At 42.5% G+C, this 24,842-nt stretch overlaps 1 protein-coding gene across 1 annotated transcript in view; it reads left to right on the top strand.

Annotated features, from left to right (window-relative positions):
• Positions 1 to 24,842, top strand: part of LOC134660510 (serine/threonine-protein kinase BRSK2) — a 56,130-nt gene that overhangs the window by 26,653 nt on the left and 4,635 nt on the right. The window contains exons 12-23 of the mRNA XM_063516282.1: positions 3,194 to 3,267; positions 4,734 to 4,789; positions 6,311 to 6,376; positions 8,281 to 8,352; positions 11,515 to 11,616; positions 12,808 to 12,894; positions 14,769 to 14,885; positions 15,201 to 15,370; positions 16,052 to 16,156; positions 17,189 to 17,270; positions 19,532 to 19,663; positions 24,090 to 24,211. Coding sequence (XP_063372352.1) covers positions 3,194 to 3,267; positions 4,734 to 4,789; positions 6,311 to 6,376; positions 8,281 to 8,352; positions 11,515 to 11,616; positions 12,808 to 12,894; positions 14,769 to 14,885; positions 15,201 to 15,370; positions 16,052 to 16,156; positions 17,189 to 17,270; positions 19,532 to 19,663; positions 24,090 to 24,211 — 1,185 coding nt within the window. The remainder of the gene's footprint in view (positions 1 to 3,193; positions 3,268 to 4,733; positions 4,790 to 6,310; positions 6,377 to 8,280; positions 8,353 to 11,514; positions 11,617 to 12,807; positions 12,895 to 14,768; positions 14,886 to 15,200; positions 15,371 to 16,051; positions 16,157 to 17,188; positions 17,271 to 19,531; positions 19,664 to 24,089; positions 24,212 to 24,842) is intronic.

Genomic DNA, 24,842 nt, shown 5'->3' with positions numbered 1-24,842 from the left:
CAGGGTCGAGTATTGGGTATCTACTTTCTACTTGGAGTGTAAGAGAAGGCGACACCCGACCCGCCTCGCAAGCGCCTGGACACGTGCAGGGTGAGTTTACACAATCGAACGCTAGAGGGCGCTGTACAGATAGATGACAATCCTACATCGCGCTAACGGTGTGTCTACGTAGAATACATAAGTATCTAGTGTGAATGTCAAGAAGGTGTTGGGTGCTTACTTCCTGCTTCTAAATCGTAAAGCACGGAGACCCCAGCCCGCGCACGTCCCGCCTCGCAAGCGCCTGGACACGTGCAGGGTGAGTTTACACAATCGAACGCTAGAGGGCGCTGTACAGATAGATGACAATCCTACATCGCGCTAACGGTGTGTCTACGTAGAATACATAAGTATCTAGTGTCAATGCCAAGAAGATATTGGGTGCTTACTTCCTGCTTCTAAATCGTAAGACATGGAGACCCCAACCCGCGCCGCCCGACCCGACCCGACCCGACCCTTTTTTTTTTTTTTTTTTTTTTTTTTTTTACGAGGGGAAATGCGTTTCGCATACTCCCGCCCCCCGGGGGGGGGTTCGGGAGTTATGTGGGACTCTCCTCCCTTAGGGGGAGGCCTACCCACTAAAACCCCTCGGTGTACCCTCGCTCCGCCTGAGGTAGGGCTAAGGGAACGCTTGGCGCTTACCTCGGCCCTGCCATGTGCGTGTCGCCCTTGCGGGCTCGGCTATTGCGGCTTTTGCCACTGTCCCTCCCATGTGTGCACTTTTTGCGCCTTATCCGCCTCGGGACACTCTCGTCAGGCAGGAGACCCCCCGATCTCCTGCCCGAGGTCCCAGTTAGGGCGGCAAGCGGCGGTCATACGCGGCCCGCCTCCGCCCGGTCCTTTTTCGGCGGATAGGGAGCGAGAGGGGATCGTCCTCTCGCTCTCTCTCCGCCGCCTCCTTTAGGGACATGACAGCGTCGCAGAACGCGACGACCGCCTCCCAGGTGCCTCTGTTGCGGACCATCGCACTGGCTATTGCCGGCAGCGATAGGTCCGCTCCAAGAACCGCAGCCATCTCCGATCTCGGTTCATCCCACGCAGGGCATACGGCGCGGGTGTGATGCGCCGTGTCCTCCTCACCTCTGTCACAGTGCTTGCACACCGCTGTGTCCTCTCGTCGTGCCACTCGCCAGACCCGACCCGACCCGACCCGACCCGACCCGACCCGACCCGACCCGACCCGACCCGACCCGACCCGACCCGTCTCGCAAGCGCCTGGACACGTGCAGGGTGAGTTTACACAATCGAACGCTAGAGGGCGCTGTACAGATAGATGAGGATCCTACATCGCGCTAACGGTGTGTTAACGTAAAATTAATAAGTACTTAGTGAATCGCGTTGGATATATATATCAGTGTCAAGTATTGGGTATACTTTCTGCTTGGAGTGTATGAGAAGCCAGAGAAGGAAACCACAGCTCGCAAGCGCCTGGACACGTGCAGGGTGAGTTTACCCAATCGAACGCTAGAGGGCGCTGTACCGATAAATGAGGATCCTACATCGCGCTAACGGTGTGTCTACGTAGAATACATAAGTGCTTTTTTACTATCGCGAATAATATGACCCGACCCGACCCGACCCGCAAGCGCCTGGACACGTGCAGGGTGAGTTTACAGAATCGAACGCTAGAGGGCGCTGTACAGATATATGAGAATCCTACATCGCGCTAACGGTGTGTCTACGTAGAATACATAAGTATCTAGTGTGAATGTCAAGAAGGTGTTGGGTGCTTACTTCCTGCTTCTAAATCGTATAGCACGGAGACCCCAGCCCGCGCACGTCCCGCCTCGCAAGCGCCTGGACACGTGCAGGGTGAGTTTACACAATCGAACGCTAGAGGGCGCTGTACAGATAGATGAGAATCCTACATCGCGCTAACGATATGTTGACGTAGAATACATAAGTACTTAGTGAATCGCGTTGGATATATATATCAGTGTCAAGTATTGGGTATCTACTTTCTGCTTGGAGTGTAAGAGAAGCCAGAGAATGAAACCACAGCCCGCGCCCGAACCGCCTCGCAAGCGCTTGGACACGTGCAGAGTACCCAATCGTACGCTAGATGGCGTTGTACAGGTACGTGTGATTCCTACATCGCGTTAACGGCGTGTCTACGTAGAATGCATAAGTACTTTTTTACTATCGCGAATAATATGCCTGGGTCGAGTATTGGGTATCTACTTTCTACTTGGAGTGTAAGAGAAGGCGACCGCCGACCCGACCCGACCCGCCTGGACACGTGCAGAGTAAGTGAAGTTTACTCAATCGTACGCTAGATGGCGGTGTACTGATAGATGACAATCCTACATCGCGCTAACGGTGTGTCTACGTGGAATACATAAGTGTCTAGTGTCAATGTTAAGGAGGTATTGGGTGCTTACTTCCTGCTTCTAAATCGTAAATCACGGAGACCTCAACCCGCTCCGCCTGCGCCCGACCCGCCTCGCAAGCGCCTGGGCACGCTCAGAGTGAGTAAAGTTTACCCAACCGTACGCTAGATGGTGCTATACAAGCGGACGTGGATCCTACATCGCGCTAACGGTGTGTCTACGTAGAATACGTAAGTGTCAGTTTTAGTACCAAAAAGACTATTAGCATCTAGCATCGAGTAGCGGAACTATCAGTACTGCTACTTGACAATAGATGTAGCACCGACCGGAAAGTCTTATCTCAACAGCATAATAGATATGATAGATGTAGACCACAGACAATCCAACCTCTAGACATAGAATAGTCGCGCTACCCCCTCTGCCACACATACGGTAGCGTTACTCCATCTTCGAGTCAATCCCGTGCCGTGATTGGTCCGTGTCTTTGAACGGACCAATCACGGCACGGGATTCGCTCACCTCGTCCCCCCGCACCCCAGTATTTTTGGCAGCATCGGTTTCATGAAAGAATTTGCCTAAGCTCAGTCTAGAGGTTGGATTGTCAGTGATGTAGACACTGAAATTAATAGTCTAACTGATGTATGGAGTGAGCACTCTTGTCTTACCTTGTCTTCTTTTGTCTTGTCTTGTCGTGTCTTGTCTTGTCTTGTCTTGTCTATGCCTGTGGAAAGAAAAGTACAGTCAGCGATAAAAGCTTGTACCAAAAATGATTATTTCTCCAAAAACTTATTACTGTTTTTTTTTAATATCATATTATTTTTCAGGTGAACGGCCAATCTGCCCATTTCGGTCAAATCAGTGAAGGGTCACCTATCACGCCCCGCCGGTCACAATTCAGGTGCGACAATATTACATTTTGGTGAGACCCGTATACAATTCGTCTGGTATGATTTTAGGCACATTATGTGTTAAATGGTTTTGTACGGTAATTTATACGATAGGGTAATTCGCCAGTAACTGGCCACTTTTAGTAACTGGCCACCCTAAACTAAAAATGAATTCTATTCACCTACCAACAGAATTATTTTAGTATAAGGTTTCAATAACTGGCCAGCTTTCAATAACTGGCCACCTTATACTAAAATTAGTTTTATTTATAGGTGAATAGAATTCTTTTTAGGTTTGGGGTGGCCAATTACTAAAAGTGGCCAGTTACTGGCGAATTATCCTACTTGTTAGTTAAGAATGCGTCGTTTTTTCTGCCCAAAACACATCCTGTGTCAACGTAGGTCAGTATAAAACGACTAAGTTAGGGTCGGTTGCAGGGATGTTGCGGATGCGGATTTTAAAAGGCTCACATCCGCGGATGCGGATGTCAAGATAGATACATAAAAAACGTCAAATATTACATTTTAGTAATTTTTATTTCAAAAAACCGGCCAAGTGCGAGTCGGACTCGCGTTCCAAGGGTTCCGTACATTAAGTCCCACTCACGCTTGACTGCTAATTTCTAATAGGTTTTTTTGGCTAATGACTAAATTACCTAGCAGTCTAACACTTACGCCGATGCTAAGACGTTCCTGTACCGACCTGTTCCACATCCGCATCCGCATTAAATCCGCATCGATTTTATGCGGATGCGGATGCGGATGTTGAAAATAATGCGGAAGTTCCGCGGTTGCGGATGCGGATATTCGCAACATCCCTGGTCGGTTGCACCAAACCGTGTGTCACCGTTAAAGAGTTAGCTACATTTTGTTGTATGAGAAGTCACATAGCTCACTGAGTGACGTTAGTCAGTCCATTAACTGTGGTTGGTGTAATCGGCCCTTAGAGAGACTAAGCGATTTTGCGATATTTAGGGTTATTCGCCAGTAACTGGCCACCCTAAACTAAAAATGTATTCTATTCACCTATAAACAGAATTCATTTTAGTATAAGGTGGCTAGTTATTGAAGGGTGGCCAGTTATTGAAACCTTATACTAAAATGAATTCTGTTTATAGGTGAATAGAATTCATTTTTAGTTTAAGGTGGCCAGTTACTGGCGAATTACCCTATTTCGTTACGTAGCTGCGATCCGCGTCGTCTAATGCATGTTTTAGGCATTTTGGTTAATTTCAAAGACCTTGGGCCTGTTTCTCAAAAGCTTGTAACTTGTAATACAAGTGGAAGTCCCTTTCTAACAACAGCTGATAAAAAGTGACATCCGCTTGTATTACAAGTTACAAGCTTTTGAGAAACGGGCCCCATGTATTGAGCAGAGTATGTTACATTTGGTCATAAGTGACACAGTCCCTATTCTAAATCCGATCTTATCTATTAGCGTATAAGGTCGAATTTAGCACGTTTTATTGTGTTGTAGGTCAGCGTCGCGTCGTGAGGGCCGCAGCTCGCCGCAGCTGCCCGCCAGCCCGCCGAGTGAGTATACACCTTACGTACATACATATAAGGTCTATATTCATGATATATATCAGGGATGTTGCGGATGCCGATTTTTTGACATCCGCGGATGCGGATTTTTAAAGGCTCACATCCGCGGATGCGGATGTCAAGATAGGTACATAAAAAACGTCAAATATTAGATTTTAGTAATTTTTATTTTAAAAAACTGGCCAAGTGCGAGTCGGACTCGCGTTCCAAGGGTTCCGTACATTATGTCCCACTCACGCTTGACTGCTAATTTCTAATAGGTTTTTTTGGCTAATGACTAAATTACCTAGCAGTCTAGCACTTACGCCGATGTTAAGACGTTCCTGTACCGAACTGTTCCACATCCGCATCCGCATTAAATCCGCATCGATTTTATGCGGATGTGGATGCGGATGTTGAAAATAATGCGGAAGTTCCGCGGTTGCGGATGCGGATATTCGCAACATCCCTGATATATATCTCAAATTTGAAGTAAGGATGTGACGATAGGTACCTATGTGTAAAATCATCAATGATGTTTTCATCTGTGAAAGGATCTCTTCATTAAAACAATGAGCAAAATGTAAGATAAGATAAGATAAAGTTTATTCAAGTAGGCATATTACAATGCGCTTATGAACATCAAATAAAGCTACACCGGCTCCAACCCTACACCTCTGCCCCGAGAGGATTTAAACCCCCTGTATTTTTATCCACAAGAGTACAAAGTATTTTGATTCCATTTTTATGCTGTTTATTCAATTCATAGGTTAGACTTTTAATGATTTTGAATAATCACTACATAGTATAAAAAAAAGTCGCTTCCCGCTGTCTGTATGTATGTATGCTTAGATCTTTAAAACTACGCAACTGATTTTTATAGATAGAGTGATTCAAGAGGAAGGTTTATTTATAATTTGTTAACCCGTGCGAAGCCGGGGCGGGTCGCTAGTGATTTATAAAAAGTCTTGAAATATATACTTGGTCAACCAAATCTTGTCAGTAAAAAAAGGCTCGAAATACAAATTTTCTTCGCACCTACATTTTTCAAATTTGCCGCCTTTTTCTACTGTCAAGATCTGCTTGACCAAGTATATATTTATTTATTTCAACCTTATTGCACAAACATAAAAAGAATGTACAAATGGCGGACTTAATGTCACCAGTCAAAATAGAACCATGTAAAAATATAGCTGTACTGCTGCTGTGCTGTGTGTGTGTGTGTGTGTATATAGCTGTATAGGTCTCTATTGTTTCCCAAATACAAAAAGTCATAATGTATTGCCCGCATGTTCGTTAGTCATAATTCATTTGGTTCAGAAACGCGTCACTTTTCAGGATTGCCAAAAAACAAACCTAACCTAACCTAACCTATCTATAGGATAACCTAACGAAAATCTTGAAAAGTGAACGGTTTCAGTTTTATGACTAATGATAATATGACAAACAATACATTATGACTAAAAACTTTATGGGAAACAACGGGACCCCGTAGCTGTATTGAAATAAAATAAAATAAAATTGTGACAGCAGGCCACACGCCGCACCGAGTATCGTCTCTGGGAGGCACGCCTGCCACCCCAGGGTCACCACTAGGTACGTATTCTATATAGAATAGAATAGAAAATATTTATTTGGCGTAAAAAAAATACATTATTTAGGTACAAGAGAAAATTAATTAAAGAAAGGTACACCAAATCATAGAGAAAAAAATACATAGAGTGCTCACTCCATACATCAGTTCAGACTATTAATTTCAGTGTCTACATCTAGCATCGAGTAGCGGAACTAACAGTACTGCTACTTGACAATAGATGTAGCACCGACCGGAAAGTCTTATCTCAACAGCATAAGACTTTCCGATCGGTGCTACATCTATTGTCAAGTTAGCAGTAATGATAGTTCCGCTACTCGATGCTAGATGCTAATAGTCTTTTTGGTACTAAAACTGATGTATTGAGTGAGCACTCTATGTATTTTTTTCTCTATGACCAAATAGGATGCCGCTCAGCATAAGCAGTGTCTCTAAGACACTACGCTGGTTTTCAGGGCACCCAAGTATATGGGTCAATCAACTATTTCTTGTTGTAATGACAGAATGCTGTCCCATCAGCGAGGAGACAATAGGCTACATGACTAATTTTCATTTATGGTATCAATCGATCGGGTTTGTTTTTAGGATCAAATGTCTATATGGGACCCATTGCATTAAAGTAACACAAAAGTCAGAAATTGTAGTCAAAGGCCGACAGTCGCACTTAACTCGCGAAACGCCCTATACAAAACGGCCAGAGGCCCATCAGAGGTCATCGCCCATCTTGTAGTATGGACAAAACAAGAAAATTGCTTTTCTGTCGGCGAAATATTGCGTTTATGTATATAGTTGCTATACAATATTTTATTGCATGAAATGTAAGGAATCGAATGGTACCCTTACTTTTATCGTTTGTGGAAGTTAAAAAAAACTTAAATTTTGAAACTTTCTGGCGTCAACCTCAATTATACATAGTGCTGCAGACATTTTGCAATAGTGATTGAGTTTTAACTTCTGCCAGCACTCCCGGAATGCAACATGTTGTTTTTTTTTCTTATTTACTGAAGGTGTCATCGATCCACGCACACAATGTAAATAAGTAAATAGATCATAAGTTATTATTTATTGCATTTTTCTAATGTCTCCATTGTACCTGTGTACTTGGATTTTCAATTTGTAAATAATGAAATTGACATTTGTATTGAAACGATTATATAATTTACATTTAGGTAAATGTAATCCAATTGTATGTAACAAATCTTGACGTGTAATTACTTTTATCAATAAAAATATGAATATGAATAATTTGGTTTGACCAACTTACATATATTATTACAATACAATACAATACAAATACTCTTTAGTGCACACCTCAATAACTGACTGATTGGTTTGACCAATTATAGTTTGTTTTTTTTTAGCATCAGAAATAAGGTATACAATCTTGATGTGTCTTTTAATTGAAAAACACATTTTAAAAATAAGTTACGGCAAATATGTAACAATTATGAATCTAATACGATCTTTTATAGTCTTCTGCTTTCATAAGTAATAGTTATTGATTTTTAAAAAGTGTTTTTCAATTAAAAGACATGTCAAAATCGCTTACCTTCTTTCAAGTTCTTTCTAATGCCATAGAGAAAAAAATACATAGATTGCTCACTCCATACATCAGTTTTAGTAGCAAAAAGACTATTAGCATCTAGCATCGAGTAGCGGAACTATCAGTACTGCTACTTGACAATAGATGTAGCACCGACCGGAAAGTCTTATGCTGTTGAGATAAAACTTTCCGGTCGGTGCTACATCTATTGTCAAGTAGCAGTACTGATAGTTCCGCTACTCGATGCCAGATGTAGACACTGAAATTAATAGTAAAACTGATGTATGGAGTGAGCACTCTTGTCTTTATATATTTCTCTATGCTAATGCTAAAAAAAACGAACTATATAACTTGTATTTGTAGCATCGCCGTCGGTCCGCGAGCATCACCACCAGAGGGCCAACTCTACGGGACCTACGATAAGCCTCAATATAAGTGAGTTATACATTTCCTCCTAATCAGGGATGTTGCGGATGCAGATTTTTTGACATCCGCGGATGCGGATATTTAAAGGCTCACATCCGCGGATGCGGATGCGGATGTCAAGATTAGGTACTTAGAAAACGTCAAATATTAAATTTTTAGTATTTTTTTTATTAAAAAAAAACGAAACGTTTAGTATTTGACGTATTTGAGCAAGAATATAGGTGCGTTATATTTAATAAACAGTAACTTGGCTACAGACTTAAATATACCATAGATAAAGCAAATATCACGATTTGTATTGAAACCAAGCGTGCCGATTTTTACCACCTACTGTGACGTCACAGTCGCAATTTAGTGATGGGAAACCCTAACCGATTCAAAGACACCGATGCCCCTCTGCCCCGCTACGATTCAACTGTCTTGCTCATACTCATAGATTTTATATCTGCGGTCTCGCTCGCTCACTCCCCGCTCCCCCGCGAACCACGCCAAAGATCACAAATCGATTGTCATGAATGACATCGATTTTCTGACAGACGAATGATCTTCTTCCCAACTTTTCCCTTCAGTGAAACTGGTATTTTCAAAATCTATGACTGGATCATGTGGAAAACAAAAATAATGAAAGTTTTTTTGAAACACGGTAGTAATTTATAAACATACTAAACGTATAAACATATATTCGTATATGTTCAAATTACCCTCCTTTTTTAACAATAATGATTAAATTGTTTTTTTTTTAATACTAGCATAGAGAAAAAAATACATAGAGTGCTCACTCCATACATCAGTTTTAGTACCAAAAAGACTATTAGCATCTAGCATCGAGTAGCGGAACTATACTGATAGTTGCTACTTGACAATAGATGTAGCACCGACCGGAAAGTCTTATCTCAACAGCATAAGACTTTCCGGTCGGTGCTACATCTATTGTCAAGTAGCAGTACTGATAGTTCCGCTACTCGATGCTAGATGTAGACACTGAAGTTAATAGTCTGAACTGATGTATGGAGTGAGCACTCTTGTCTTACTTATTTCTCTATGATACTAGATAATATCATTCGTCTGTTCGAAATCGAGTAATCGATTAGAATCGATTATTGATATTGTAGAACGAACAACACTAGTCGCTAAATTTGACGGACGAATGAGAAATGGCCTGTACCACGAAGTCGAAGCGATTCAAGCGATGCGCGACAGTATCGCTAGTTCCGATATTCATCGACTCTTTAACACACAACGTCAGATCAAACGCTCAAAGCAAACGCGCAATGTAATGAAAATATAGATTTGTAACGTTAATCTATAGTTACTTAGGTATATTATTGGAAACACAACTTGGAATACTTAAAAAATTGTTTTAAAATGAATTTACGCATAATATCTTTTTAAAATTACTTACCTGTGATAGGAAATATGTCCTTGCCCTTGGGTGCTTGCAATTTTTGGGCTGTTGCAGTTACTTATCACGCAACGAGGCATTTTTTAATTTTTTACGAACTACCGGCTGCAACAACTGACGCGCGTGGACTGTCAGTAGCGACGGTCAACCTCGACGATTCGTCGGGGTTCGGACACGCGAAGTAGATGCATTTGCGTCATCTAGGTATATTTAAGTCTGTGAACTTGGCCGACTTTTCTGGATCTAGACGATTTCGTTATAGGTAATGACGAAATTACCTAGCACTTACGCCGCCGCTAAGACGTACCTGTACCGACTTGTTCAACATCCGCATCCGCATAAGCTCCGCATCGATTTTATGCGGATGCGGATGCAGATGCGGATGTTGAATATAATGCGGAAGTTCCGCGGTTGCGGATGCGGATGTTCGCAACATCCCTGCTCCTAATGCCCAAGGTCCTACCTATAGTACTTCTTCAGTTCATTGAAATTTAAATCTTATTCAATTGGAACAGAGTCGCTTTTGCTTTGTTTCGTTCAATTCAATTCGAACAGGCACCTTGGCAGGCTCCATCATAGGCCACGTCTTCGCCTCGGCTAGTCTGTGGCCATGAGTAAGCCCATTTATAATATTAAAAAAATCAAACAACGCAAAATCAACTCTATTTCCTACACTTTAGGTTCGAATTCAGAGGGAAATTTTAGATTTTTTTACTTGTATGGCTGGGCCAGGATAGATATATCTAATACCTTTAAACGAGCAATTCTTGTTTATTTATATATTTATTTATTTATATATATATATATATATATATATTTCGGGGATCTCGGAAACGGCTCTAACGATTTCGATGAAATTTACTATATGGGGGTTTTCGGGGGCGAGAAATCGATCTAGCTAGGTCTTATCTCTGGGAAAACGCGCATTTTCGAGTTTTTATATGTTTTCCGAGCGAAGCTCGGTCACCCAGATATTATAACTTAACTACTACTTTCACTTAATTCAGACGGTTGACTAGTGTAATTGAAGACTGTGATCTTGCCCTAAGTTAAAAAGCAAATTTCGTTTCTTAAGGTTCCGTACCTGAAAAGAAAAAAAAACGGAACACTTACAGGATCACTCGTGCGTCTGCCCGTCTGTCCGTCTGTCACAGCCTATTTTCTCCGAAACTACTGGACCAATTAAGTTGAAATTTGGCACACATATGTCAGTTTGTGACTCAAAGACGGACATGTAATGTAAACAAATAAATTTTAAACATGGGGGCCACTTTTGGGGGGTAAATAAGAAAGTTAAAAAATAAAGTTTATATCGTGTTATATACCTATCAAATAAAAGAGCTCATTTAGAAAATTTCAAATATATTTTTGTTATAATTTTAAAATAAATAGGTTAGAAGTTATTAAAAAAATAGCCATTTCCGAAACTACTGGGTCTAAAATAGGTATATATCACATGAAAGAGCTCATTTTGAGAATTTCAGATATATTTTTGTTATAATTTTAAAATAAATAGGTACGAAGTTATTTAAGAAAATTACCATCCCCCCCCCCCCTTTACTCCGAAACTACTAACTAGGTCTTAAAATTTTGAAAAAAATACACAAAATAGTTCTTTACCTATATATGACAGGAAAACCTATTAGAAATGTGCAGTTAAGCGTGAGTCGGACTTAAAGTACGGAACCCTTGGAACGCGAGTCCGACTCGCACTTGGCCGGTTTTTTTATAATAAAAAACACTGATTGACTAATTTTCGTATATTTCAGGCGGCGAGCCAGGGGAGGCTGTTATCATTATAAACGAATCTCCGTTGCTAGGCAACACAGTGCCAGTCAGACCGCACAGCCCTTCTTCGCAGTCACACAGAGGTAATATACAATAGTTATTTTCACACCACCTATTTGGAAAAGAGCTTTTTCCTCCCTGCTAGGAGCGATCAAAGTACCGTAAAATGGGGTGAGTAGGCGCAAAACTGACATTCAAACCTCGATAACATTTTATTTTTACATATGCAAACTGAATGTATATAATAAGTGTTCCGGACGTTTGTATTTTAGTTTTTATCTTATTTTGGGTAGTTCCATTTCATAACTTTGACGATAAAGAGGAAAACCCACCTCACCCCGTAGTGCCTCGTATTTGGGGTGAGAGGGCTTTTCATACAAAGGTGATTTTGGAAGAATGTTGGATCGATTTTTTTTTATTATGCGTATTACTATAGCTCCATTTTAAATTGGAATACATTATTTTTGTAGCAGTAGCCTTAAAATCCCTTCTCACCCCCCTCTCAAACCTTCTCTCCCTATTCATAACCCACCTCTCCCCGCGAAACCTACTCACCCCATTTTACGGTAACACTTTTCTGTGTTAGCACACTATTTTTAATTTTTTTTGCACATTATTTTTTTAGCTTAAATAATCTGTTTAAGCATCAGATTGTGTCAATATTAAGATTTTTTTTATTTTCCTCATAGTTGATGTGAAAAGCAGTATGTGTCACACGGTATCAAAATTATTTCGTCTTGGGCGTTAACACTTGAATCCCTCATTAAGCTCAGGATTCTAGAACCCGTGGGTTGTAGAACCCATCGCTTCATTCAGGATTCAATGTACGCCCTTGACGAAAATTTTGATCCCTTGTAACACAAACTACTATTGTTTTACATGGGGGCAAAGTTTTTGTATAACCGCTCGTGCTAATATTTATACCCGAGCAAGCGAATTATTCCAAAATTGAACCACGAGCGTAGCGAGTGGTTCGAAAAGTGGAATCTTGAGCGTTGCGTGGGTTTCAAAGCACGAGGGTTATTTTTCAGACGACAAGTAGTAAAAAAACATTTTTGCATACAATTTGGTCACCCTAATGTGACGTCTTGTGTCTTTCCATACAGCGTATGTCAGAAGTCATATGGTGACCATGATTACTTTATATTTTTTTATGCAGAATTTTTAGGACTTTAAGGCACCTAAAAGCACAGTCATAAACATCCCATTAGAACCGGTCACCCGCTCGTGATGCCGCACCCGCCCTCGCATGACTGTCTCTCTCTAACTTGCAGTTCGGGAACGATCGTCCCTGCCCGGCCCTCCGAGCACGCAGTCGCCAGCGCAGCCGTCTCTTTTCCCCAATTTAAATACTATTACTGGTAAGCGAGTTTTCATTTTTACATGCCCCAGGTTTTGACTTTTAAATAAATAAATAATAAATAAATAAATAAATATTGGGGGACATCTTACACAGATCAACCTAGCCCCAAACTAAGCAAAGCTTGTACTATGGGTGCTAGGCGACGATATACATACTTATATACATAGAAAACATCCATGACTCCGGAACAAATATTAGTGTTCATCACACAAATAAATGCCCTTACCGGGATTCGAACCCAGGACCATCGGCTTAGCAGGCAGGGTCACTACCCACTAGGCCAGACCGGTCGTCTGGAATGGATGATTATTTGCTTGAAATGTATATATACCAGGGATGTTGCGAATATCCGCATCCGCATCCGCATAAAATCGATGCGGAGTTTAATGCGGATGTGGAACAGGTCGGTACAGGAACGTCTTAGCATCGGCGTAAGTGCTAGACTGTTAGGTAATTAGTCATTAGCCAAAAAAATCTAGAAATGAGCAGTCACGCGTGAGTGGGACATAATGTACGGAACCCTTGGAACGCGAGTCCGACTCGCACTTGGCCGATTTTTTGAAATAAAAATTACTAACATGTAATATTTGACGTTTTTTATGTATCTATCTTGACATCCGCATACGCGGATGTGAGCCTATAAAATCCGCATCCGCGGATGTGAGCCTATGAAATCCGCATCCGCGGATGTCAAAAAATCGGCATCCGCAACATCCCTGATATATACGTCGGCGTTTGAGATCCATAGTGGCACCAAAGATACATTGATTGAATAAGATGCGTAGTAAAATATAAGACAATTTCGTGCTTCGAATTTGACAGGTACTTAATCGAGATGGCGCTGAACAGCTCCATACATTTTGCGGTAACTCTGATTGTCAAAAGTTGACGTTTGACAATTCAGTGGCCGTAAAACATATTTATGTATTTATTTATGTTTTGGAGAACCAACAGCTTTAAACCTTACAATAGACAACAAGATTAAAAACAGGTAGTAGGGATGTATCGACTAGTCGCCGACTAGTCGGGAAAGCCGACTATTCGGCCTCATTTGTAGTCGGCGATTAGTCGGCGACTAGTCGGCAAAAATGGCCGATTAGTCGGCACTTTATAAGTGACAGAAAAACAGGGCAAAAAGTAATAAACAGCACATATTTTCATAAGCTTTTTACCTATTTACCCAAATTTTTATTTAGGGTGCTTACGAAAACTTTTGTTCGAAATTATTGACCTTGTGGTCGTTTTTTTATGTCCGATTGTGGGGTGATATAACCTTAGGATTTTTTTATTTAATTGTTTAGCGTTACTATATGATAAATAGCGCGACGAAAGGGTAAAACGATTGTTTTTAGTGCATTTGAACCGAACTTAGACCAAACTAATGATCTGGCCGACTAGTCGGCCGACTAATCGGCCATCCGAGCGCCGATTACTCGGCTAGTCGGCCAAATCAATAGTCGGTACATCACTAACAGGAAGCCAATTACAAAGAACTCACAGATAGTTACAAAGTATTATGTTAATGCTAGCAACTACTACGCACAGACACACATGCGTACAAAAAGAGAGGGGGGAAAAGCGTATTTGAAAATGGCAATAGAAGTCTTACAATAGAGTACTTAGTTCATCAGCGCCTGGATTGCCTGGAATATGGCACAGTATGTACGGCGCCATCTGTTTTGGACGTCAAACTAAGAGACACGTGTTTTTCTTAGATTCTATTTCTCTATTACAATTAATTCTCTTCGGAGGCACTATGCAAATAAGATGAAGAACCGTTTAAATAGGTACCGTTAATCGGGGTGAAAGGGCCTCGGCCGTCCCTATTCACCCCGGTTGTGAGTGTGACGTGGTTGTTGTGCGTGTGCGCAGGCGCGGCGGGCGGCAGCGGCGCCGGCGCGGGCGCAGCGGCGCCGTGGCGCGCGCGTTTAGCCACGATCAAGAACTCCTTCCTGGGATCACCGCGATTCCACCGCCGCAAGATGCAGGGTGAGTTGCCCTATCTAATTCGGGGTTGAACACCCCTGATTTATTAAAAAAAATTTTTTTGAAAATATTTTCATGATCTTCCCTTAACAGCATACGAAGCCGTTTATGGCGGATATAATATTTAACTCTATTTACAGCTATTAAAATTGAATATCCAACAAATATTTTTTATTAACTCCTTAAAGAAAAATGAACTATGCTTCGGTCAATAATTTCTTTATAGTAAAAACAATAAGTATATGAATCATTATTATGACAATCACCCTTGATAATTATTCTTTCTAACCTGGCTAACTAACCCCTTTTCACCCCCAGCGTCGTCAGAAGAAGTCCATCTAACCCCGGAAACATCGCCAGAGTTAACCAAGCGCTCCTGGTTCGGGTCGCTCCTACTGTCAGCTGATAAAGAGGAGACCTTCACGGCCCTCGTAAAGGGGAAACCCCTGGCTACTGTCAAAGCGGACCTCATACATGCTTTCTTGAGTGTAAGTCCAATATTCCATTGAAAAACTGTAAAAAGAACTGTAAAAGTCGCCGCCATTTTGAATTTCTCCATATTTAGCCCAATCGTGCCTTTCTACTGTCAGAGCGGATCTCATTAATTAATTTATTTATTTATTTCCAAATATGCAAGTTTACAGTACTAAACCAAAGCACTTACATACTATATAATGCATAATACTAAATTAGGTACATTATATTCAAACATGCATGTCAAACTATAATTTATATCTTATTTCTAAAATATATACAGTCATATATATTTTTAAATTACATTATAAACAATTCACTATAAACAATTCACGAGTGCCAAATATACATCAAATTAATTTATAAGGCCTTTATTAGTGTAAGCGTTCTGTCTTGCTTAGAAATTGTACTGGTAAAATGTCGACGCCATTTTGAATTTCTTCGCTGTAGTCCGATCTCGTCGTGCTACTGGCAAAGCGGAACTTAAACATGCATTTTTAAGTGTAAGTGTTCTGTTCTGCTTATAAAAATTGACGCCATTTTGAATTTCTACGTTTTTGGCCCGATACCTTGCAAATTGTGGAATATCGGCGCCATCATAGATAGAGTGATTCAAGAGGAAGGTTTATGTATAATTTGTTGACCCGTGCGAAGCCGGGGCGGGTCGCTAGTTAACAATATTATTTCAATTACAGATAGCAGAGCTGTCCCACAGCGTCCTGAGCCCCATGTCTTTCCGGGTAGAGTACAAGAGGGGTTCCAACGCGCCCGCCATGTTTCAGAGACACGTCCGGTTTCAGGTAACAATATATAGATGGCGCTGTTCCAAGTCAGAGTTCTTTCATACTGTAAAGAAAAGATACACGCATAAAAACGTACTGACACAACTGTCAGCGCCGTTTTAAAATTGGAATTACTATTTAGGTAGGGTAATTCGCCAGTAACTGGCCACCCTAAACTAAAAATGAATTCTATTCACCTATAAACAGAATTTAGTATAAGGTGGCTATTAGTTATTGAAACCTTACCTTATACTAATATGAATTCTGTTTATAGGTGAATATAATTCATTTCTAGTTTAGGGTGGCCTGTTATTGGCCGGTGGCCAGTTACTGGCGATTTACCCTATGTGCTAGTTAATGAAAAACAAAGGTAAACTGGAAAATTAAGAAAAATGGAAAGTGAACTACGAGTTGTATGTATTGACCTCTACCCTCAGAAAAGGCGTTTTTAACAAGCTTTTATTAGGTCGACCTGTATGTAACTAACATGTAATGGAATCTAAGGTAGCTAATTTAACCATCTTCCAAGGATCGTAGCGTCATGAAAATTGGCAGCTGTATGTAGTTCTGATGACAATACAATAATATGGTACTGTCGAACTGATCTGATGATGGAGACAGGAGGTGGCCATAGGAACTCTGTGATGAAACAACGCAACCTAATTGTGTTAGGGGTTTTTAGAATTGTCTCGATGAGTATTAGTTGTCTGTCGTAAGAAAAGTACAGTCAGCGATAAAAGCTTGTACCAAAAATGAAATTTTTGCCAAAAACTTATTATTTTGAGTAAAAAAGTTGAATCGCACAGAACCCCTAGTGTAAATTTCATTCGATAGCGTGACGTGCGTTCGCGTTTGCGTTGTCTATTTTTGTATGTATTTCGTACAGCGCGCCAAGCGGGACGTTTTGGAAACTCAAATCCCATACAAAATGACACTACGCAAACTCGTACGTCACGTCACGCTATCTAATGAAACTTACATTAGGGGTCCTGGTGTTATTTAGTAAATTTTATTGGTTAATAAATAAGTACATAATTAATTGTGTTTCAGGTTGATATTTCAACTATAACTAAGGCGCCAGGCGAGAACGGGAAAGAATATCTATACGCCATCACTTTCACACTATTGTCAGGTAAGTCATAGAGAAAAAAATACATAGAGTGCTCACTCCATACATCAGTTTTAGTACCAAAAAGACTATTAGCATCTAGCATCGAGTAGCGGAACTATCAGTACTGCTACTTGACAATAGATGTAGCACCGACCGGAAAGTCTCATGCTGTCGAGATAAGACTTTCCGGTCGGTGCTACATCTATTGTCAAGTAGCAGTACTGATAGTTCCGCTACTCGATACTAGATGTAGAGACTGAAATTAATAGTCTGAACTGATGTATGGAGTGAGCACTCTTGTCTTACATATTTCTCTATGGGTAAGTTCAACATGTTCAACAACAATGCCACTGTGAAATTGTTTATTTAGTAGACCTACTATAATAGCAAAGAGAATAGATACTATAGAGGGGTCCTGTCATAGTAAATTTTGTAGTCACAGTAAATTTACTGCCATCTATCGACACACGATTGAAATCCAAAATGAAAATGCATAAAACTATCAAAAAAATGTACATATATTTATATATGTACATTTATAATTTATATATAATTTCGACCCATGTTCTTTCACCGATACCTAATGTGTTAAAATTGTTAAATATCAAACGGTGTCGTCAACGCCATCTAGCCGAGCATAGGCCAAAGGTGTGTGCGCCATCTATCCGAGAAAGACTTTTTCTTGATTTCCGAGGGACGTTTTTCCTTCAACTTTATTCATCTTATACGGAGTTACATATGTTTTTGATAATAGTGAGCTAATGAGTGTTTTGATTGGAATAGGGGGTATTACTGCAATGTTCTGCCGCCAGAGTGCAGCACTAGCCCCCATCGTAAACCATAGCGTAACTTATACATACTGTGCCTTAAACTGTTTTGTGACAAGTTTTCACAGACAAATATGACATTGATACATCAAGGCGGTTTGTTTACAAAGGGCCTACCGGGAAACGCCAAATCGAAACTCAGCTATCTGCCTCTTTATCGCTCGAATATGCAGGAGTGATAGAGAGGATAGATAACAAAATTTCGACTCTCTCGTTTGCGGTAAACCTTAAGATTGTGACGGATTGTGGAAGTAGCGCCCCCTATCATATTTAGTATTTTTTTTTCCTTATTTTCTCGTAATGCATGTTAATTATAAGATGTAATTATTTTTGAAAAGATGTGTCCCGCCGAGTTTGTTGCCGGTCCCATAATGGGATACCCTCCTCCAATTGAGGGGGGATTTAAATCTTCTCGGGGCAGAGGTGTAGGGTTGGAGCCGGTCTACCTAGCTTTATTTGACGTTCATAAGCGCATTGTAATTATGCCTACTTGAATAAACTATCTTTTATCTTATCTTATCTTACAAAGAGTTTCGCTTAATATTGACGTGATCTATAAATGAGTGACCATTGTCACAGGGCGGACACGCCGTACATCAAAAATGATTTGCGTTTATATGTGTGCGCGGCACGTCTGTACACGCGTCATTGTGTATGTGTGGGTAAGTCGCTTTACTGAGAGTACGCCAGAAGTCCGTCAGATTCATGTCGCGGGGCGAGGTAATGCGAGTCGGGGCGGGGCGGTGCGTGGCCGTTCTGTATAATAATACTATTAGTTTTTTTTTTCATTTATTTATTAACACAAAATATTTACATTCAAAAAATTATGACAGCGAACAAAGCCCCCTGAGGCTTAACTGCCGCTGTAATCGCTCTTATATTTACTCTTAATATATTATATTAAACTATGGAGTATTTCACGAAGTCGGCATTCATGTATCTTATAATGAGGTGTTAGAGTCTAGATTCCGCATGCGCCCCGTCTTCGTGATATGAGACATTCCTATAAGTGTGACGTAATATAAATTTACTTAACTGAGATAAAGGGCTTTCAATTGTTTACACTTATGTGGGTTGTTACTAATATTATTATAAGTTACTTCGGGTAGTTCGTTTAGGGTATGTGGTAACAAATATTCCCATCGTCGTTTTCCATATGTATTAACACACTTTGGTAGGACAAATCGAGGCAAATAGGATAACTTTCGTAAATGTTGAGGTCTACAGTTTTTGTTTAGACTTCCTAGGTTTACAATCTCCTCATTGATTATTGCCATGTCAATTTTCTTGTGTATACTAATAATTTTACAATATTGTAATAATTCTTAATGGCTGTCTATTTTTCCTCTTACATTATTTGGGACGATCGTCTTTAATAAACTTATAAAGACTTAAACTTTAATATAACTTAAGTTATTCTGTGCCATTGTCATGATGTGTTCCGCGTGTCCGTAGGCAACATCCGCCGCTTCCGCCGCGTGTGCGAGGTGGTGCAGGCCGCCGTGTGCCGCGCGCCGGGGGCGGGCCGGGCTCCGCCCCTGCACCCGCCCAGCCCGAGGGCGCACAGGAGGAATATACCATCACACCGTGAGTATTGTCATGCTGTGTGCGTCCGTAGGCAACATCCGCCGCTTCCGCCGCGTGTGCGAGGTGGTGCAGGCCGCCGTGTGCCGCGCGCCGGGGGCGGGCCGGGCTCCGCCCCTGCACCCGCCCAGCCCGAGGGCGCACAGGAGGAATATACCATCACACCGTGAGTATTGTCATGCTGTGTGCGTCCGTAGGCAACATCCGCCGCTTCCGCCGCGTGTGCGAGGTGGTGCAGGCCGCCGTGTGCCGCGCGCCGGGGGCGGGCCGGGCTCCGCCCCTGCACCCGCCCAGCCCGAGGGCGCACAGGAGGAATATACCATCACACCGTGAGTATTGTCATGCTGTGTGCGTCCGTAGGCAACATCCGCCGCTTCCGCCGCGTGTGCGAGGTGGTGCAGGCCGCCGTGTGCCGCGCGCCGGGGGCGGGCCGGGCTCCGCCCCTGCACCCGCCCAGCCCGAGGGCGCACAGGAGGAATATACCATCACACCGTGAGTATTGTCATGCTGTGTGCGTCCGTAGGCAACATCCGCCGCTTCCGCCGCGTGTGCGAGGTGGTGCAGGCCGCCGTGTGCCGCGCGCCGGGGGCGGGCCGGGCTCCGCCCCTGCACCCGCCCAGCCCGAGGGCGCACAGGAGGAATATACCATCACACCGTGAGTATTGTCATGCTGTGTGCGTCCGTAGGCAACATCCGCCGCTTCCGCCGCGTGTGCGAGGTGGTGCAGGCCGCCGTGTGCCGCGCGCCGGGGGCGGGCCGGGCTCCGCCCCTGCACCCGCCCAGCCCGAGGGCGCACAGGAGGAATATACCATCACACCGTGAGTATTGTCATGCTGTGTGCGTCCGTAGGCAACATCCGCCGCTTCCGCCGCGTGTGCGAGGTGGTGCAGGCCGCCGTGTGCCGCGCGCCGGGGGCGGGCCGGGCTCCGCCCCTGCACCCGCCCAGCCCGAGGGCGCACAGGAGGAATATACCATCACACCGTGAGTATTGTCATGCTGTGTGCGTCCGTAGGCAACATCCGCCGCTTCCGCCGCGTGTGCGAGGTGGTGCAGGCCGCCGTGTGCCGCGCGCCGGGGGCGGGCCGGGCTCCGCCCCTGCACCCGCCCAGCCCGAGGGCGCACAGGAGGAATATACCATCACACCGTGAGTATTGTCATGCTGTGTGCGTCCGTAGGCAACATCCGCCGCTTCCGCCGCGTGTGCGAGGTGGTGCAGGCCGCCGTGTGCCGCGCGCCGGGGGCGGGCCGGGCTCCGCCCCTGCACCCGCCCAGCCCGAGGGCGCACAGGAGGAATATACCATCACACCGTGAGTATTGTCATGCTGTGTGCGTCCGTAGGCAACATCCGCCGCTTCCGCCGCGTGTGCGAGGTGGTGCAGGCCGCCGTGTGCCGCGCGCCGGGGGCGGGCCGGGCTCCGCCCCTGCACCCGCCCAGCCCGAGGGCGCACAGGAGGAATATACCATCACACCGTGAGTATTGTCATGCTGTGTGCGTCCGTAGGCAACATCCGCCGCTTCCGCCGCGTGTGCGAGGTGGTGCAGGCCGCCGTGTGCCGCGCGCCGGGGGCGGGCCGGGCTCCGCCCCTGCACCCGCCCAGCCCGAGGGCGCACAGGAGGAATATACCATCACACCGTGAGTATTGTCATGCTGTGTGCGTCCGTAGGCAACATCCGCCGCTTCCGCCGCGTGTGCGAGGTGGTGCAGGCCGCCGTGTGCCGCGCGCCGGGGGCGGGCCGGGCTCCGCCCCTGCACCCGCCCAGCCCGAGGGCGCACAGGAGGAATATACCATCACACCGTGAGTATTGTCATGCTGTGTGCGTCCGTAGGCAACATCCGCCGCTTCCGCCGCGTGTGCGAGGTGGTGCAGGCCGCCGTGTGCCGCGCGCCGGGGGCGGGCCGGGCTCCGCCCCTGCACCCGCCCAGCCCGAGGGCGCACAGGAGGAATATACCATCACACCGTGAGTATTGTCATGCTGTGTGCGTCCGTAGGCAACATCCGCCGCTTCCGCCGCGTGTGCGAGGTGGTGCAGGCCGCCGTGTGCCGCGCGCCGGGGGCGGGCCGGGCTCCGCCCCTGCACCCGCCCAGCCCGAGGGCGCACAGGAGGAATATACTATCACACCGTGAGTATTTTAGATTATAGTACGTTTTTTAGGGTTCCGTAGCCAAATGGCAAAAAACGGAACCCTTATAGATTCGTCATGTCTGTCTGTCCGTCTGTCCGTCCGTATGTCACAGTCACTTTTCTCCGAAACTATAAGAACTATACTGTTGAAACTTGGTAAGTAGATGTATTCTGTGAACCGCATTAAGATTTTCATACAAAAATAGAAAAAAAAACAATAAATTTTTGGGGTTCCCCATACTTAGAACTGAAACTCAAAATTTTTTTTTTCATCAAACCCATACGTGTGGGGTATCTATGGATAGGTCTTCAAAAATGATATTGAGGTTTCTAATATAATTTTTTTCTAAACTGAATAGTTTGCGCGAGAGACACTTCCAAAGTGGTAAAATGTGTGTCCCCCCCCCCCCTGTAACTTCTAAAATAACAGAATGATAAAACTAAAAAAAATATATGATGTACATTACCATGTAAACTTCCACCGAAAATTGGTTTGAACGAGATCTAGTAAGTAGTTTTTTTTTAATACGTCATAAATCGCCTAAATACGGAACCCTTCATGGGCGAGTCCGACTCGCGCTTGGCCGCTTTTTTAGCATTAGAAAGAACTTGCAAGAAGGTAAGCGATCTTGACATGTCTTTTAATTGAAAAACGCTTTTTAAAAATCAAAAACTATTACTTATGAAAGCAGAAGAATATAAATGATCGTATTAGATTCATAATTGTTACATATTTGCCGTAACTTGTTTTTAAAATGTGTTTTTCAATTAAAAGACACATCAAGATTGTTTACCTTATTTCTAATGTTAAAAAAAAACGAAGTATAGATTAGATTAGATTTATTTATTTCAAGATGAAAATTGCACTATAAATTTGCTACATTCGTCAAAATTACGATTATCTTCTCATCATGATCATCAAAAATTATTTACATTATAAATTTAAAATGAAAAATAATAATATTAATTGTGTCTCCCAATAAGGATCGTCAAAACGATTCAATAAGGATTCGTCGTTTAAAATTTAACTCTCCGGCTTATGTTAAAATACCCTGAACATGAGTACCGTTTGAAATTTGAGAATAAAATGTTCCAACGAATAAAATCTAAATCAGAGTAAGATAAATGTTTATAATGTTAATGAAATATATAGACTAGGAATCCTCTAGACGGAGTTTAGAGCAATTATTTCATGAAACCGATGCTGACAAAAATACTTGGGTGCGGGGGACGAGGTGAGCGAGTCCCGTGCCGTGATTGGTCCGTTCAAAGACACGGACCAATCACGGCACGGGATTCTGACACTTTGACTCGAAGATGGAGTAAAACTACCGTATGTAGTGGCAGAGGGGGTAACGTTAATATGCTCAGTCTAAAGGATGTCTTGTCTATGATGAAATATAAATACGATTCGATGTGTTCCTTCCATTACTCTACTGTTTTTGTGTTCTGGCATTAATCGTATTTTTCTATTGGATTTAGAAATGAAAATTGATTAAATTACTACCTACATACATAAATAAAATAAAATAAATATGGTTGTCTGTAAATCCGGTTTACAGACGATAATTTTGCGTGATAACCAACGTCATAAGAAAACATTGATGAAAAATTGCACACTTTTATACGTTACCATGGAGATCTGTCCACAACGTGGCCCTTTTTATGCATGCTACCGTATACATCGATTTATAAGACGTTATCACGTCAAAAATTAAGAAAATTAAATACAATTCATTTATTTCGGACAATACGGAATCCATATAACGTATAGCTACAGTCTTATAACTAAATTACATTAAAATTATAGTTTTATAGTTTTAAAATTTTAATAATCAATGAATTTTAATTATTACCTATCAATATCAGTTATCAAATGCTATGTTTAATTTAATATTAATGTCTAGTCATGAATTTTTATGTTATACCTATACCTAATTTTATTTATTTTTAATATTATCTCAAATGTATACATACCTATGGATCGTTGTTGTCTGGAATAAATGATTTATTATTATTATTCTCTTTATTTATTTTAACTCTTAGGCTAGGTTATTTTATAATATGGATATAAAAATAAAATACAAAAACACTTACTTATTATTATCTTTATTTATTTATCATCTTAAGTTAGGTTAATTTATAATATGGATATAAAAATAAAATACAAAAACACTTACAAAAACAATACAAAATACTTATAAACATATTATAAAAAAACCTAACCTAGGGTGCTTATTATTATTTATTATTATTAAAAACTATTTTGAAGAAATATTACAAGCTCCTTTTTTATTTTTTATAGCGGCCAACGAGATCCCAGATAGTCCAGAGACACCTCATAATCAGGATCACGACGACACGGCCTTCGACACCACGAAAAGTCCCACCAACACCAGCCACAATTCCATAGACAACCTAGACCAGGTGAGTTATGTATAGTTTGTAGCTTTCTAATAGACCCCGAAGGCTAATCCTATTGTCTATTGTTAAGAAAAACCGCTCGTGCCACGTGCCACAACCACCTGCATAAAAAATCGGTACTTCGGTTACTGAGTGCCGGCGAGTCGGACGCTACAGAACCAGTCTAAAATGTGTCATCGAGATGCGTAACAAAGGCGCGTTATCGGAGAGCGCACCTACACTGGTTTTTTGAGCGTTGGACTAGCCCGCGCTCAGGTGCCAAATAGAATAATTAGGACCCTTTTTTGCAGGTAAGTAGCACGTGCGGTTTTACTGAACAATAGACAATAGGGTTAGCCTTCGGGGTCTATTAGAAAGCTACAAACTATACCAAGAGACCAGTGTACTAAGAGAATACGGGTGCTGTTTGTGGAGACTGGTCTATTTAAGCTAACACGAGCTATTATATTTAGCGCCACTTGCATCATCAACCCGGGGTTAACTCGTTAAAACGTTAACCCAGTGTCAAATTGTACTGGTAAGCATGGTAACTCCAGGTTTAACCGGTTAACCCCGGGTTAGTGAATGGTGCAAGTGGCCCTTAGTAACTTTATTTTTGAGGATAATTACATGGACACACCTCATTCGGTTCTCG

This window comes from Cydia amplana, chromosome 27 (assembly GCF_948474715.1).
Source record: "Cydia amplana chromosome 27, ilCydAmpl1.1, whole genome shotgun sequence".
Taxonomy (NCBI): Eukaryota; Metazoa; Arthropoda; class Insecta; order Lepidoptera; family Tortricidae; genus Cydia; species Cydia amplana.
This window is presented reverse-complemented; position numbering and strand designations above follow the sequence as displayed.